Source organism: Pleurodeles waltl, chromosome 12, assembly GCF_031143425.1.
Source record: "Pleurodeles waltl isolate 20211129_DDA chromosome 12, aPleWal1.hap1.20221129, whole genome shotgun sequence".
Lineage (NCBI taxonomy): Eukaryota > Metazoa > Chordata > Amphibia > Caudata > Salamandridae > Pleurodeles > Pleurodeles waltl.
In genome coordinates, this window is record NC_090451.1 from 503,524,660 (window position 1) to 503,543,421 (window position 18,762).

At 43.0% G+C, this 18,762-nt stretch overlaps 1 protein-coding gene across 2 annotated transcripts in view; it reads right to left on the bottom strand.

The window, feature by feature from the left end:
- The window catches only part of SLC7A6 (solute carrier family 7 member 6), a 433,424-nt gene that overhangs the window by 271,043 nt on the left and 143,619 nt on the right, over positions 1-18,762 (bottom strand). For both annotated transcript variants that reach the window (XM_069217253.1, XM_069217254.1), the window contains 2 exons: positions 10,623-10,767; positions 6,065-6,188 (listed from right to left, as the gene is read on the bottom strand). In XM_069217253.1, the coding sequence (XP_069073354.1) occupies positions 6,065-6,188; positions 10,623-10,767 (269 nt within the window). The remainder of the gene's footprint in view (positions 1-6,064; positions 6,189-10,622; positions 10,768-18,762) is intronic.

An 18,762-nucleotide genomic window follows, 5' to 3' on the forward strand; every position in this document is an offset into this window, starting at 1 on the left:
AGCTGGAAATCAAATCCAGGTCCGCAGGTTCTAAAGCCAGAAGATTAGCCTCACACAATATCTTGTGCCCAAATTATCACTATTTACAATCAATATACAATACCCCGTAATGAGAACTCATAACATTTCCAAAACCTAACCAAGTCTCAGAGCAGCAATACGTTTTACACATAGAGACTCTAAACATCACAGAGCTGGCTTTTGGGTTTCCAGTGGTTGTATGTGTCCACCCACCAATGAAGATGTGTCATTGCAGCATTGTTTTTAACATTTTCCACAAATATGCCATCAACCATTGTGCTACAATACGATTCTAAAAGGATGAAGATGAGAAGGAAGAATAACTAGCTTCTCCATGACAATGTGAGCAGGCTGCAATAAAAGTTGTGAAGGTACTGTCTTGAGTACTAGTAAGACAATGTTTGTCCTAAAGGGCTGGGTCTATGCGGGAGATGTATGTGTTTTCTCTCTTGCTCTCCAAAGGTTCCCCTTTTGGTTTCTTCCCTTAGATTCAAGAATATTATAAAACTTAATCATGCAAAAGCATTGCCCCTTTGTGTCTTTCAATGGTAGAATGACAACATCTGTGGGGCGGTGGGGTTGGGCGGGGGGTCGGTGGGGAAGGGGCAGGGGGAAAGATATCTGCCTTACATTAGAGACAGTCTGCAGGACGGACACCATGCATTCAAAAGCTTTGTCATACAAATCAGTGTGACATGAGGAGTTCCAGAAACAGGATTATAGCCATCTTAGTAGAAGGCAGGGGGAATTCATGAGAGGTGTGTGCCTGTGTAGTTTATTGCAAGGTCTCAATGCAGTCGAAGAGAAACACTGAACACAGTTACTTGATGCCACCAACAGAAAATCTTTGGTCAATCCAAGAGGGAAGTGGTACAAAGAACTATTTAAATCCATTGAAACGGAACAAACAATATGTTGCTTCACACTGATGACCAGATGTTGGTGTGTATCACATCATTTTACTTGTAGGTCCATTATTATCTTACAGTACCCAGAGTCTTTGATTAACTTCCTTGTACAGAGCTTTTAACTTCAGAAGGAGATGTTAGGCTGGTTTAACTTTCAGGGGCGGCCCCTCCGCCATAGCCAATGAGAGGAGCGTCGCCCCACTGCTGAGAGCAAAAAAAATAAATTATAAAAAGTATTTTATTATCCCTTTATTTTTCTGTTTTGGCAGGATCCCTTTATTTTTCTGCTTTGGCAGGGCGGGCAGGATGGGGCCAGTATCCTCCAAGTCAACAAGTGGAGGAGTGGAGGTGCACTTCCAAGCGCGTATGACAGTCTGGCTAGCCACCTGAGGGGATGTGAGGGGATGTGAGGGGTGGGGATTGGGGGATGGTGGAAACTCTACTCAACCAACAACCACAATCCTTGTCAGGCTGAACCCCAAGTCACTAAATAAACCTGTTTTTAAACCTCTGGTAGCTTTGCACAAAAGAAGTCACGCTTAACTTAGAGCACAGTGTAAAGTATTTATAAGGCACATAAAAATAATAAAGTGAAAACACACAAAAAAGCCCAGATCAATCTAGAAACATAGAGGATATTTTAAGAAATAAAACAACCCCCCAAAAAATGTAATCCAATCAGTAGAACCGGAGTTATGAATTTGCAAAGTTTGTAGACATGGCTCTTCGAACGATAGGAGTAATCCTCCCCCCCCCCCCCCCCACTCCCCCCCAAGCGCCTCGAAACCCTAACGGGTACATAGCGCGCTTTATAAATTATTGATTGTAGTGAAATCTAGCGCCTAAAAGATCAAAGTTCCAACCATGTGTATCTGGTCGCACAAGATTGGGAGGATTGGGCCCAGTCTCTGCTTACCTTTGAACGTAAAAGAATTATTTGAATTAAAGTTCCTGAGAAGGTAAAGTTTAGAGGGGCAAGGCAGCCAGCAGTCTCCAAACAGGAAGCATTGTTGGGCAGCACCTGGACAGAGTCAGAGTCACAGTTAAGATGTCTACCCTCAATCACTTTTGGAAGTCGAAAATCATCAACAGAATGAAGCTGCAGGCTGTAGCAGAAGAGGGCTCCATGATGCTCTATTCCTGCGCTGAGACGTCCAGCTGAACAGGATTTGCTATGAAGTAAAACGTAGCGGGAGCAACAGTAAAGTCAGGCAGACTTGCAATGCACTACAGGAGGATCAGCTGGCATGTACGTCCTGGGCATCTGTTGGTTTTCAGACCACTTTTTGGTATTTAAAAAAAAAAAAAAAAATGATTCCAATATTTTAGGGTCAAACAGGAGCAGCACCTTAACACCACTTCCAAGGGTGCAGGAATTGGTGGGGCAGCATTTGAGGGGTCAGGACTCACTTCATCAGAGGCCAGATGCAAGGTTCAATGTCTCTGGATCTTGTTATGTCCTTGTAGCTCACGCAGAAGGCAAGCCAACTAGTCTTTGTAGTCACTGGTAGCCCTGTTGCTCCAGCACCAGGGCAGTCCCCTGGGGAACAAGGCAGGCATGAAGTAGCAGGGCAGTCTTCTGGTAGCAGCAGGTCCTCTGGGGGTACACAGCAAACCTTCTGAAGTCTTCCGCAGGTCCAGAAGTGTACTGAAGTGTTCTCAGTCTCCAATAATTAAACCTAGTGCCCTGGCATACTCCCACATCTGTTTCTGGAAAGTTATTTCCTTCACCTGCCAAGACTTCTAGAGGTCTTAGGTGTCAGATTCCTTTGTGGGTGTGCTGGAGGCATCCATTTGAAATTTATGTGGGACAGGGAACAGTCCCTCCCAGCCAACATGGTAGGTGACCCCCCCATCCTGCCAATGCCTAGTACCCCCCTCCCCCCCCCTTGTCTCTGTCGGATAGGAATATACACATCCCCCAACAGCAAAGACATTTACAGTTCATGTAACCAGGGACACTGGCAACAGGCACCAAATGGTTAGGGAAAAAAACAAAAACAAAAAAAAAGCCAACTTTCTAAAGGTTCTTTCTTTACACTGGACTAACTTACTAATGTTGTAGGTGCCGGATGAAAAGGATTAAGCAGTGCTGCTCTAGGAAGCTGATGTTGCAAGTAACAATTATTGTAATTTAATCCACTTTTACACATTGTCCTGAAGATTGTCTCATGGACGGTTTGAGCCTTGGGAGACCAAAAACGTCAACCTTATACTCACCATGACGCAATTCTTCGCATGAGCTGCTGGAGTCCCTTAGGAGTGATTTTCTGATAGTTTGAAAGACTGCATATAGGACACAAACCTTTTGTGGTTGGGGAGGCAGGAGAGTTGGTGCTGTCCTTCTGTCCCTTGGATGTAAAGGGATTGTGGACAAGAGGGGTCACCAGTGCATTTGTATAAAAACACAAAAAATCATTGTTGCTTTGCTATGTTGATGTATAAAGTATTAGTGAATATATAAAAATTCTTAATTTTTCCAGAAACAAATTACACGCTGTTTGAAGATTTATTCACTTATGGAATTTAATCTATGGTTAATTACAACATTAATAGTATTTAATACCGCTGAAATATCTGTATGCAAATGATTCCTCCATGAGCATTGTGTGCTTTACAGTTTAGATTACCCAGTTCTGTGTAGAAAATTGGGTACCCTGTTTATTTGTAACAACTTTCTAAAAGGTGGCATTTTCAGAATTCAGACTTAAAATCGGACTGCCACTAAAGAGCATTTTAAATTACAATTCATTTGAGTTTACACATGATATTTTTATCTGATCCCAATCAAACGTTAGCACTTACTAAATGCAGTAAGGTATCCCAATGTTGTCTCATGGGAGTGATAGGCCGTACAGTAGTGAAAAAAATAATTTAGGATTTTTTTCACTACCAGGACATGTAAAACTTAAATCCACACGTCCTACTTTTTAAAATCAATACACTCTGCCATGTGGGCTTTTAGGGTCTAGCTTATGGGGTGACTTAGGTGTATTATAAAGTAAAGTTTAGCCTGGCAAAATGTTTATTTTGCCAGGTTGAATTGGTAGTTCAGACCTGCATTACAAGCTGCAATTGCAGACCTGAGAAATTTTCTAAAGTGCTACTTTAGTGGGTGGCACCATGAGTGCTGACGGCCCACAACGAGAATTTAATGTACAGGCCCTGTGTAGACATAGGGCCCTACACTAGGGACTTTAAAGTAAACTGAATGTGCTAATAAGGTGTGGGCCAATTTTACCATGTTTTAGGGAGACAAGCACTTTAGCACTAGTTAGCAGTGGTAAAATACACAGTGTACTAATGCCAACAAAAACAAATTAAAAAAAGAGGAGAGGTTGAAGGCACAAACTTTGGTGGAAGACCACACTAAGGATATCAGGTCTAACAGTTATGAAGAGTTTGCTGAAGGACCATGCTGAGACAAGTTCTGGTTATTCTCAGCAGGTAATTCAGAGGTTGAAGTAATGCTATGGGGCAAATTACAGAACACGGAACTCTATGTTGGTGTAGGGAGGACACATCCCCACCCCAACAACAGCAAATAAATTAGACTGGTATTTTTTTCCCCAGGGAGATTCATTGGTAATTTCATGATGACCATACTTTCAAAGTAAACAAGTCCAGTTTTTCGATAATTCTTCATTCTTAACACTGCATGTATACGTTTCACTGGGAATTCATGATTTACCTACAATCAGGTTATGTGGAAATTAAAAAGTTATTTACCAATCTGGATCCAGAAAACATTTTACTCAGCAACAGCTGCCCAGCTCTGCTGTCTGGTGTCAGATACGTTTAGGTTTTTCCACACCTAACCAAATGGTGTGAGGAGGAACCAAAAGCGCTTAATGACAGCGACATTAATAGCACACACATACTAGCACTTCTTGGTATCCTATGAACGGTAACATCTCAAAAGAGGAGGAGGGGAAGTGAGGAATCCGCAAGATCTATTAACCACCAGCAATACGGTTAGCCAAGGTAAGTAACTTCTTACCATAGATTTCTCACTATAAAAATGAGGCTCATTTGAACAAGAAAGTGATTCAAATCACCTCTGGAATATAGCCATCACTTTTCACCTAGTCTGTTCGAAAATAATACTTTTTCCCAAACACATTCAAAGATCATCAGTTGTTGCTCAACACAAGTCCCCAGAACATCCCTGACCAGAGTCATAACCATAATGGATTATGCGTGAAGGCCAGACAGAGAGTCTTTCTTGGAAAAAGCAAGCAGATCTGTATACAAAGGATAACCAAACATGAAATATTTTTGTCACCCGCTTTGCCTTTGTTGGCCCCAGGGATGCCGGAGCAGCCAAACCCAATTGATGTGGCCCTCACTTGAGGAATGATCCAGAGTAATTTGGAGCAATCCAGAAGACAGCCAGCATTACATCTTAAATGGTCTTGACTTGAGAATGGCACAGATGTAGTGGAGAACTCCGAGTTACATTTTTTGAGAACTGGGATTGTCTCAGGGGATGATGCGAGTGAGACTGGCATCAACGGAGGGCACCATAGTATCCAACATTCCCAGCGCAGTTGTGCTTTTTACAGGAAGACATATTTGAAGATCGTTCACTGTCAGAAGACTTACCTACTCCTGGAAGGCTTTCAGAACTACAAGTCAGAGGCAGAGGGGTCATGGTCGGGCCCTAGACATCACACGCAGAGGTCATGGTGATCCAATAAAGACATCTTATGAAATTGTTAACAGGGTAACAACTCCAGACACATTTGAATGTAACATCTCGTGCAGTTGCTTCAAAATCGCGAGGAACTAATTCAGTAGACAAGGAGCTCCAGACCTATGACTGTAATGTGTGAAAAACAGAACCAACACTAATGTGCAAAATGGTGCCATATATAATCCAATTACATCATATCTGAGGTGAAAGGAGCAGTAACTGAAGATGTGTGCTATCACCTGGCAATCCGGGATTGCTATTGCTGTAGACCAGGATTTCTGCATCCAGGCTAAACCCCTGAGGATATTCATAAGGTAAGGCATCTGCTGGAAGGTTCCATCACAAGCAATTCTTTTCAGCAAAGTAGTCAAGATAGATTTGCTCTTGGACTTTCACATGCCTTTCATCAAATATATGAAATATGAAAATGCTAACTTACCACAGCCACTGCATCACTAGCAAGAATATCATCAATATCCAGTACTGCATAGTAAGCAACATTAGTAAGTAAATATATGATGGTCACAACTGGCATGGAAATTGCGATTGCCCATGGAAGATTCCTGATAAGTAAAGCAGAAAATACATGTCATTTTAATCACTTTTCTCACGAGCGACTTGAAATAGTATGCAACACTGAAAAGGTATGTACTTGAAATCCTAATTCACTGGATTGAGCACTGAAGTGATCTAAACTATAATTACACAGCACTTAACCTGCAAATAATATGCCTCGAAGTATACAAAAAACAAACACACCAACCAACAAGCGCACACAGAATCATCGGAAAAATATACTTTTGGTGAAGAAAGGATACAATAAAAAACGCCTAAAACTCTGTGAAATTCACCAGCCTTGATGAACAGTGTAACTGAAATTGCCCCCTGCCGTACACTTCATAGGACCTCCCTTCACAACTAGATATTAAAGGAAAAGGTTGTGGAATGCCCAGGGCAATGGCTGTATACACAGTAAAGGCACTAGAAGACCTGGGTCTGATAGACATAAGGTAACTGCTCCATCTATTTATTTGTGTCCATCTTTCATACTCAAAGGACAGATATGGTGACAGACTGGTGTAGAAGGCTGTAGGTCTTATCACAATCTGTCATGCTTCATTAGAGGTCGTTTAAGGGGTTCGATGTAGGCCCAGCGATAGGAAACGGTGGACTTTGAAGATACCTACTACAAAACTTAGTGAACAGAAATACCACAGATCATTATGGAATACCCAACACATAATGGCACAATAAAGATCCCACAAGGTTTAAAAGTGGTAGTCAGGGGTAAACATCTCACTACAGCAGAGAAAAGAAATATAGAATCAATGCATAGCAGGTTCAAAAGTGATTTAAGAGAGGAAGAGGATAAAAAAAATACAGACGGGATCAAGGACAGATTTGAGGGGGGTGTTAAACAAATTTCAATTAAATGTAGAGTTAGCAAACGAGCTGGAAAAGGCTCTTTTGGTACTGCGCCGCAACATATTAATAGAACAATCAGGCACATACTACATTAGTGAGAGCTTTAAAAGGTAGACAAAGACTGAGTATTGTGTCTTCAGGTACAAGGTCTGGAAACTAGTATTTGGCGAGAAGGCTGACATTTTTCAAAGACTTTCATGAACAACTGTTCTCCTGTTGTGCCAAGACTAAATCACAGGAAAATATGCCCAGGAGTCTACAATTCCCTATTGCAGCAAAAAGACAGACGGAAAAGGAAGCAGAGGAATTTGCGGTCATGAGGGACCAAAAATTATACAAATCTCCTGGTTATCCAACACACATATTAACACAAGTGTTCCAAATTACAGCAGATAAGTTCTTCCGAAACTAGTAAGGACTATCAACCCTAGAACTAACAAACCTACTGCATTGTTCAAACCATGTTTCAACCTTTACGGAGAGGTTCTGTCCTCAATGTGGCTCTAATCCCACCAGACATTTTGCATGAGGACTAGCCGGGGTCTGTCTAGAATATCTTAACACAGAACCAACCCATACTATCTACCTCATAAACACAAAGAGTATGGGGTTCACTTATATGATTGAGACGCTGGCGAGGGATTTCGCCTAGGATTCCTCAAACTCACACTATGTGACACAAGTACATATGTTTTAACATAAATGTAAGCATCTCACCACGCATGTATGGGTGGGGCTAGGTGGTCATATGATGAAGCATGACACTATATAGTGTGTGAGACCACATAGTCGTAAAGGAAACTCCCCCCACCACACAATCTTCCACAGCACCCGACACGGAGACTCATAGTGTGAGTTTGAGGAACCCTAGGCGAAATCCCTCACCAGTGGCTCCATCATATAAGTGAACCCCATACTCTGTGTTTATGGGTCTGTCTAGAATAGACTGGCATTTGACACAATCAGTAGGCCTGCTGACCTTCTTGAAGAGTCAAATAGAAAAAGATAATACTACTGGCCTTGATAGCACTAGATGCTGAAAAGGCTTTTGATGGGGTCAGGTACAGATTTATGATGACCGGCTTGTTGAGATTTAAGTTGGGTAAACATTGTTCGGCATTGTATGTGAAACAGAGAGCCAGAATACCAGTAAACAAAGTATTTGTAGATAAATTTGTAATATGAAAGGGAATGCACCATGATGCCTAATGTACCCCATCTTTTTTGTTATGTTTATTAAGCCAGTAGTGAGACAATCCAGTTTGGATTTGGGAGGAACATAATATAAAGACTCCCTGCTTGCAGATGAAATACTAATTTCCTTGACCATTAAATACTTCAGCCCCTCAATTACTGGTCCTCTTGGTGAGATTTCAGAAGGTTTCAGCTTAGAAAGGTGACTGAGAATTGAGAACTTTTACCAATACTGAAAAGTCAAAACAAAATACTTGCTCAGGCTGGTAACTCTCCAAACTACCTGAATGATCTCTGAAATTAGGAGCCTATATAACTATTCAACTGATTATACTACTACCTGACAACATTAATCAAATAGTCAATGGAATTAAAAAAAAGATCTGCATAGGTGGGGGGGGACACATCTTGTGGCCAGGTAGAATAGCTGCTTTGGAAAAAGTATACAATACTATAACTATTAAATGTCTTTCAACCACTCCTGATTGGGCCTGGGAAAAAAGCACCATTCAGTTGCCACATAACTTACTTCTGGACATCATATGGCAGTGGAAGTCTACTAGAATATCAATTAAAAGTGTGAGGATGCCACATAATAGGGGAAGTCTGGATTCCTTGATGACCAACATTACTACAGAGCATCTCAATTTAGGATTATAGAATGGTCCCAGAGACCCTCCAGTAAACACTGTACACACACTGGTCCGTCACCACATGCAAGGCTAAGAGACAAAATATGGCTTCCTAAGGAGGGCCAAAACACAAAGATTATGTTACAGTCAAATTACTAATACTGCTCTAGAGGTGTCTTCATAGCAGTTTCTAGAAAGCTTACATCCTTTTCCATCCCCAGATGACAACTATTCACTACAACTCAAATTCTGTCGACTATGGAGGGAATTACATGCAAACACGGATAGGCAGCAGGCTGTAGGATACTAGTAGACATTGGAGGCAGGCCAGGTTAAACTACCCAAGTATTGTAAATATACCTCTGGAATGATGGAACAAGAGAGGTTCATGTACAAACAACTAAGGCACTGGGCGTAACACACAGCTAACATGGAGATGGGAATAAGACAGTTAACTAAATTTGAGGAACCTGTCTTATATCTAGGGTTTTAAAATTGTGGTGGTAGCGTGTCTAAAATATTATGGAATCCTGGATAAAACCTGGAGCTAAAAGAAATGGGAAAAGATCATTTGCAAAAATATACTTAAAAAGCATGATAATGTCTCTAGAGAGCTATATATTGTGAAACAAGTTGGTATTTTATAAGGGAACTGCTCTTAAAGTAATGAGGAATTACTTTGTTACTCTAAATAAGATATGCATAACGTTTCTTGGTGATTCTGACCACTGTTGGAGAGGATGTGCGAATCTGTCCTTGGACACTGTTGTATAAAGTGCAGAGGCATGGTGTACCAATGACCCAATCATAGCATCAGGTTTCAGATCCGGTCTGATATATGGAGAATCCTGCTCTCATGGTGTATATTATCATTGTTTATTTTTTAAGTAACCTTGCTGCTGTTACTTGTTAAATCTATGGTAGACTGAAGTCAGAATCTTTTCCTCAGCAAGTTCTTAAATTACTGGAACATAAAGATTAATCCTTCCAGAGGCACTGATCATTGGGTGTTCATAACAAAAGGACAGAAGTCAGTGCAGTTTCCAAAAGCGATATTAAGCTTTGATGTTGGTCGCGAGTGGACCACTTAAGAGGGGTTATGTCTTCCATAAATTAAATTTTACACAACCTGCAGAATAAACAGGCATGGAAGAAGTCAAAGTGTCCGTGTTGCTTTTAGTGCCTCAAACAGGCAATGGATTAAGCAGCCTCTTTAACTGCCTTTTATGGGTAGGGCAATATCAAAGTTTTCCTGGAGGCAAATCAGGCCAAACAGGGAGCAGAACCACTGGTAAAGTACACAGACTTGCTCGAGAAAGTAGGGTCATCCTTCAAGTATCCGCAGATGGAAGAAGAGTTTCTCACTGTGCCAAAGATAATTTCAGCCAAAGTACAGTCATCAATATCATAACAGGCTGAGGCAGCTGCAAGGTTATTTTGATGTATGTCTCGCAGATAAATTCAAATAACAAATACACCAACTGAGCAATAAAAATATTTTGTCATTCTATCGTGCCACATAATAAGGTGATCAAAGTGATTTTATTTCTACAAAAATAAAATTTGGTTTTACATGACTAATGGTTTAAACCATGTTCAAACTGAGACCATACTGTCACGGTACATTATTACATCCAACTCCTCACTGCCTTAGGAGAAACTACAGTACAACATGCAAATACATGAATATTTATCATTAGACTATCTGAATGACAAATCACAATATAGAATACAGTTCTTATTTACCTTTTGGGGTTTTTGATCTCCTCGGTAACATAATTGAGAGTGTCCCAACCAGAGTAAGAGAATAGAGCAGAATAAAGTGCAAGGGAAATGTCTCCTGCGTTCTGGGAAGATCCCTCAAATGAGTTCTCGAAATTTTGTGTGTTTCCTGTATGTTGGGAGAGAAAATGAGTAATTTGAAATACTATGATGCAACTAATTTACTTAAACTCTCAAAATATAGAAACAAAAGCACAAATAGTCATGCTACTTTCAGTTGAGTTTTTTGATTTGCATTCATTGCAATGCTTGGCACATGTTGTACAGTGGTTATTCTTCAGATATTCTGGCACACACCTTTCTGGTGTTGATGAAGGATGATAACCTCTGTTCCATCCTAAACCTGCACCTTCCCAACTATTTCTTAAGAAAGGAAAGATTTAACATGTTCCTTTTCACAGATCTTATCTGGTTTCAACCCTGGAGACTGGATTGGAGCATTGGACTTGCAGGACCTATTTTTCCACCCCATCCTCCTGCCTGCCCACAGGCATTACCTGCGATTCACTGTGGGCCACAAACATCATCAGTTCACTGTGCTCCCTTTTGGCCTTACCAGGGTCTATCGGGTGTTCACCAAGGGGATGGTCCCAGCACATCTACAGAGGTCAGGGGTTCCAGTCTTTCCCTACCTCAATAACTGGCAAGCCCGAGGCAGTCATCTCCCACCTCCAGACTACAGCAAACCTCCTGCATTTGCTGGGGTTCATTATCAACATGCCAAAGTCACACCTGACTCCCTCTCAGATGCTTCCTTTCATTTGAACTTTTCTGGATACAGTGCAATTTTGCGCTTGTCTTCCGGAACAGAGTCTGGGATTTTCAGGCTATGATACCAATGTTTTAGCCTCCATCCTGGATTTCTGTGAGACTGAGGCAGCTGGGTCTCATTGCCTCCTGCATCTCGTCAGTAAAGCATGCCCATTGGCATATAAGGGCTCTGCAGTGGAACTTGAAGACCCAGGGAACACAGCGTCAGGGAAATCTCTTCAGATATCGGAGGGTCTGGCCAAAAACCTGCTGTGGTGGCTCACGGACCATGATTACCTCAACAGCAGACCCCTCTTTCTTCACCATCCAGAGCTCACAGTGGTGAAAGGTGTGTTACTCCTGGGGTGGGGCAGCCACTTGGGAGAGGTGGCGATCAGAGGACTCTGGTCCCTGGTGGAGTCTCCACTCCAAATCAACCTGTTGGAACTGACCATGATCTGAATGGCACTGAAAGCCTTTCTTCCATCGATCAAGGCAAGGCTAGTTTAGGTGTTCATGGACATCACCACTGCCATGTGGTATTGCAACAAGCAGGGTGAAGTGGGGTTGTGGATCCTATGACGAGACTCTGTGTCTGTGGACATGGCTGGAATGTGAGGACATATTCCTGCTTGTTCAACATCTGGCAGGCTCCCTGAATGCCAGGGCAGATAAACTTAGCCTCCGATACCAAATGGATCACAAATAGAGCCTCCATCCAGACATGGTTCCAAGATTAGGGACAGTCTTGGTTAGATCTATTCGCCACCACAAAGAAAGCACAATGTCAGCACTTCTGAGAGCTGGAGTTTTCAAGGTGGCTCTCACTCAGAGATGCATGTAGTCTTGAGTGGTGGTCAGGGCTCATATATACGCTCTTCTGTCAACATCCTTCCTGTTTAGAGTTCTCAAGAATTACTGGACCAAAGTCATGCTAGTGACTTCAGATTGGGCACGGAGAGTGTGGTAACTTGAACTACTAAGCATAAGCATCTGTTCTCCAGTCAGGCTGCCCCTTTGGGAGCTTAGGATCTCCGATCATAGCAACAGGGCAGAGTACTGCACCTGAACTTGTCCACTCTCCACCTTTATGCATGGAGATTTCCCAACACCAGATGAGGGTGTTTGATCTCCCTTTTGAAGTGTGCGATGTCATTCTGTAGCCAGTCGCCTCACCACTAAAACTTTATATGACTGTTGATGGACACAGGGCAACAGGGGAGAGGGGGGGTGGGGGGGGTGATCAATGTTGCTCAAAGGCACCAAACAACCTCATGATAACCCTAAAAAACCAAGAGATAGAAATGAGGTGCCTCTATGAAGAAGGAGATATAAACAGGCCCTCTTCCAAAGAAAAAAGAATATTAGAGAGGAGGCTTGGCAGGAATTACTTCACTTAGAGGTATTGGAGAACAGCTCTGGATTCTAGAAGATTGTCAACTGACCGTTTTTCTCCAGCATGGATAATTGTGTCTTGGAGTGTGTTGTAACGCCAGGCACATGGGTTTCACTTTTTAAGTCTGTATGCGATGGTGGGGAGGTGGACTCCACAAAGATTATTTGGGGGTGCACTTGGGAAGCCAAGGAGTTGAGATTCGAAGAAGAGGTCGCCAAGCAATCATACTGATGTTTAAAGAATGTGCCCAATCCTGATGGGGTGCCACCAGACCTATACAAGTCCGACCCTGCACTATGGGCAAAAATCCTTACCCATGTTATGAACTCTGCCAGTAAGGTAGGCCTCTCTGACTCTTGGTCGAAATCCATAATTATTCCAGTTTTTAAAAAGGTTGCCAGATCTCCTCTCGAGTGCTACAGGCCCATATCACTAACTGACTCGGTGGCCAAGGTTATGGGAAGTGTTATCCTTGCCAGGCTTGCTTCCTGGCTAGAAGAAAAAATGAAGCTATTTCTATTCTGCAATATAGTTTAGATCAGGTATGGACACTCTCTATCAACGCCTTAATTTACACTTGATAATAGAAAAATATATAGTAATCAAGGGAGGCAGGTTACATCTTGCATTCATAGATTTAACATGAGCCATTACCCGAGTTAACAGGTCCAAATTATGGTCTTTGCTTCCGGATCGGAGTATGGCCCCTGAGATAGTGAATTTCTTGATTGATCTATATCATAATTTATCAGCCGCAGAGAGGTATAGTACGAATGGGAGCCTATCCCCCTTATTCATTGTAAAGAGGGGAATTAGGCAGGGCTGTGTTCTAGCTCCATTACCCTTTACTTTGTACATTAACAAATGGGCCCCAGGTTATGTGGAACTAATGCTGAAATTCCACATATTGACTATCTGATCCCTGCCCTATTATACGCGGACAATGCCATGCTACTAGCCCGAATGGAGATAGGACTGCAACGTCTCTTATTGGAGTTTATGACCTCACTTGACCTGACCGTTAATTATTCAAAAACGCATGTTATGATTATGGGCCCAAAACGAAACAAGAGCTTGAAGAAAAAGATTTGGAGGTGGGGGTCAAGATAACTAGGGTCACTGCTTTTTCATACCTGGGAGTGTTTGATGACAGGGGTTCTCGGTCAGCACTAAAGAGGGTCAAGAGAAATGTTATGGCCAGAGCCGTTGCAGCGGTCTTAGATTTTAGTAAAAGACTGGGCTGTAAGCCCATCCAGGCCTTTATTAAAGTATACCACTCGAAATGCATTACACTGAGCAGTTACGGATGTGATAACTGGGGGCTACAAATCCATGCCTGAAATACAGTTGGAAGACAATATATTCTTGAGACGACTGTTAGCAGTCCCTCAGTCTGTAGCCTCTTATATTGTACATGAGGAAGTGGGAGATGGATATGCCTTTGACCTCTTAGCCTTGGGCCTAGCTACAAGGTGGCTCAGGATTTGGGCTAACCCAGAACTTAAATTGAATAATATTGTTCTAAAGGATTGCCTAGCATTGGAGAAAAGCAACAATATCTCATGGCTCAACTATGTCAGATCAGTTATGGTTAAGTTGAATCGTCCTGATTTGTTTAGCTCACCCAAAACAATCTCCAGAAGGGGCAATGAGTGAAAAAACATTTCTTGTTCCTGGCACAAACAGAAAGAGAAGCCAACGAACTGCAGAAACCCACGGTTCAGGCACACATCCTATTAAAATCAGGCACTGCAATAGAACCTTAGCTTTATATTTTAACTATTCCTCTGCACAGGTTTGTACTTACTAGATTTAGAATTAATTTGTTGCATTGGTCTTTAGAGGACCCGCCAGGTTGTAATGTGGCTTCCAAATTGGTTCCTTGAAGATGTGATAACTTCTCGCCACAAGATACTATGCACTTTGTAATGTTTTGTGAACATATCAATCCTTGAAACAAAAATATATTGCTCCATTATTAAGAGGGTTGGGTTTTGTGCAGGTTAGACCCGCTTTTTTATTTCTACAGATGTCATCAAGCACTAGAGTTTGTTTCAATGTAGCCAGTTTTTTTGAATGGGCCTTGCGATCAAGAAAGAAGCGCTTAGCCACACTGGATTCGGAGCTTTAAGAACTTATATTGGACATGTGGTGCACTTTGTATTACTGTATCTTATTTTTTGGACTGGTTTTAAGGGATTGTATTATATTGCCTAGTTATCAATTTTATATTGGTGATTGTTTTTTTAGATTTTTAAAGGGTGATGTATACATCTAATATGATTTTAAGTAATCAAATAAAGAATATTCGACTGACTGACTGGCCTGCCGATGGGACAGTTTTGTGGCTTGGTGTACATCTAAATTAGTTGATCCTGTCTGCACCCTTGTCTGAAGTTCGCTTGTTTGTTCTATCCCTGGCCTGCCAAAACTTTGACCTGCAGACACTTAATGATACCTGTCCGCCATTCCACATTTTCCAGACTAACCTTCCCTGCTCAATATCCTGCTTTGCCTAGATTTCTTAAAGGTTTAAAGCATACGTTTCCTCCTACGCCCCTCATTATGCCCCAAGAGGACTCAAATCTAGCTCACGTTTCTCAGGTTGTTAGATTTTGAGCTGATAAACAGCTGTCCTCTTCAGCCCCCCACTATCAAAACTGTCTTCCTTGTGGTGATAACATCTGTCTGGGGGGTCACTGAAATACAAGCATTTTTTTATTAACCCTCCCTATACTCTATTCTTCCTGGAAAAATTGGTTCTTGGAACCAGAGCATCCATTTTGCCAAAAGGAGTCACACTTTTCCATAAGGAAGAAGATTACCTTTCTAATCTTCCCCCATCCTACTAAGAAAGAGGAGAGATTACACAGCCTCGATCTAAAAAGAGCATTACCGTCTTTCATTGATCATACCAAAGATTTTCAGGGGCAAATAAAGGGAAGGCAATTAAGAAGAGAACTCAGAAGAGAACCAACTCGCAATGGAACATCCGCTGCAGTAAGATCGGATATCCAACATCCAAGACACAGCCACGTGAGATTAAGAGCTCATTCCAGACCAGAGCTAAACCTGTGGCCACTGGGTTGGCTAGAGGGGGCCCAGTCCTGAATATCTGTCAGGCTGCTACGTAGTCATCCCTGCACATTTGCCAAACTATGCCGCTTCAGCAGTCCGGCCCGTAGATATGGGCATTTTGTCCATTTGGTCTTTCCGGACTTCTTAGTTTAAAAGAGTCCACAAGCCCACCTCCAGGGACAGATTGCTTTGGTATCTATTCTAAGGTAATACGTCTGTGGATAGAAGTCTATCAGATGAACAACATACTTACCTATGGTAACGTACTAGCTGGTAGAGACTTTCTAGCCACAGATTCCTTACAGACTCTCACATTCTTCCCGTTTTGCACACTTACCACATGAAAGAGATCCTTGAGGTCCTCACATTGGCACACTAGAGATTTCCAGGCGCAAAAACAAACTATTTATAGGGTATGTTGGAGCGAAGGCGGTTAGGGCTGTGAAGAAACAAACCATCTCACAACATATAAAGCTCTACATAAAATCTGCTATGCATTGGCCAAAAAACAACCTCCTGGGGGCATAAACTCATTCTACCAGAGCCAAGTCAGCGACCACTGCATTAGCTTGTGGAATGCCTACCCTGGACATCTGTCAGACAGCAACTTGGACATCAGTGCACATGTTCACCAAACATTACTATCTGGACAGTCCGTCTCCATTGTGATGAGCATTTTGCCCATTTGGTCCTTCTGAGCTTTTTGGTCTAATCGGCCAGCAGACAAATCCAGGGAGATGCTGCTTGGGCATATACTCTAAGGTAAGGAATCTGCAGCTAGAAGTGTCTATCAGATAAACAAGTTACTTACCTTCGGTAACACTGTGTCTGGTAGAGACTAGCTAGCCTCAGATTCCTTACCTTAGAATATTCCCCAGGCGTCAGACTAGATCAGGGAATTTCCAAGCAGTACCCAGGAAAATTAAAGATTTACCACCAAACAGGACTCTATTGTGGTGTGGGCTAGCACAAACGTAGCCACTTGCTCCACCAATTCCTGCACATTTTGCTCCATATCAGAACTCTGTCCGTCAGTGCCTTCATTTTTGCCTTTATTGGTGAAGTTATTTTGTGTGTTTTAGCATGGAGGTTATTATGCTGCCCTTCGGCCTCACCTTGAACCCTGGGACGTTACAAAGGTGATGGTGCTAGTGTCGGTCCATGTGCAACCATTCCTGTATTTCAACCACTAGTTGTTGAAGGTGGGCCTGTGACAGTCAGTCGCAGACCATCTGCAGAAGACCTTCAATCTCTGCTCTTCTCTGGGGTTCTCCACCAAGAAGCCACAATCCTACATTCAGCCAGTGCAGATGTTTCTCTTTACAGGGGGTTTCTGGACACTGGCTTTCAAAGCTTTTCTGCCCTCACTGGTAATTCTGGACTTTTACGTTATGATCGTGATGTTTTGAACTTGGTGCTGTGTTACAGACTGGACAGTTCTATGGCTTCCTGGTCTCCTGTTTGCTGCAGGTGCCTCCTGCCCACTGGCATGTGTGCACTCTGCAGTGCAATCTCTGTCTTCAATGGACTTTGCAGAAGCTTCTCAGGCACCCTGTGTGTCAGATGGGGCAGCCCAGGACCTTCAGTGGTGGGTGAAGAATTCCAAGGTGACTTGAGACTCACTCCGGCTATCCGTATGGGGTGCAAATTTGTCAAGCTAATCTGTTGACTTGGTATTCAACCTAGGAAGAAGAAAAGGGTTTCATATTACCCTATTCATGACATATTGCATATATATTGTTTGCCTTGTGGAACATCCTCTTTGGCAAGAAGGGTAAGTTCTTCCTGTCGCAAGATGGTCCTCGATCTGCCAATCAGGGTATGGAGGAAGTGGTGTCAGGGTCTGCTGGAAGGGGAGGGCACAACCCTTTTGAACAATCGGGAGCATCCATTTGTCTGTAGTAGTTTCCCGCCCATGGGGAAAATGGTGTCAAGTTTTTGCCCAACCAGATGCCCATGCTGGATCTAAGGCATATTAAAGGGGCTTTGAATGTGCTGCCGCTGGGGTGGGGTGGATGGGGGGAGCAGATGGGGGGTAGGGCGTGAGATTACTGGCTTTGGTCCCAACAAGGTTTGTGGGAGCCGTGCCCATGGCCAGGGCTCCCACAAGCCCATGGCCAGGAAAGAACAGCCTGCTGGCCATGGTGGCTAGGGGGATATGGATGTGGCGGATAACCCCTACCACAGCCACGAAGGGGCTGAAGGCAAAATGCAGCTGTAGTGGTGGCACAGGGAGCTCCCAATGATCTAGCAGTATCCATACTGTCCTTGAATCTCTCCAACGCCGAACATGCTTTGCCGTCTAAGAGGCACGTCCTATAGGAAGGCACGTCCATTAGGGAAGCCTGGACATCCCTCGAAAAGCCAATATTCCTCAACCAGGCACGACGGGGCGACGTAAAAGAAGCAATAGCTGCCCAGTGATTGTAAACTTTGGGAGAGTATGGTCCAGGCCTCATTCAGAACCACAGGCAGCACACATAGGAATAATGGCCAAATAAGCAAGCAGTGTTTATGGACTGCAGTGCCAGACAGGCGAAAGAAAAAATCCTCTTATCGGAAGTATCCAGCTTTTTGGGTGCCCTATCTGGTGGTGTGGTAGGAAACACGCTGGGATTGACCCTGGAGCTTGAGGCCTGAACCATCAGACTGTCAGGGGTGGGTGCTGGGAGAGGAAGCCTGGGTCTCTGGGTGCAGGGCGATGGCTGCAAACAATGGACCTGTGCACAGGAGTACATGTACAGGGCTTGGACCAGGCCCCAAGTAGGACATCAGTGAGGGCTTCACTAAAGGATAATAAGGGTTCTCTGAAGGATATGCCCCGGGCTGAAGCACCTCTGTCAAGACATTAGTCTTGACCTCCGCTGTGGGCAGCACTAT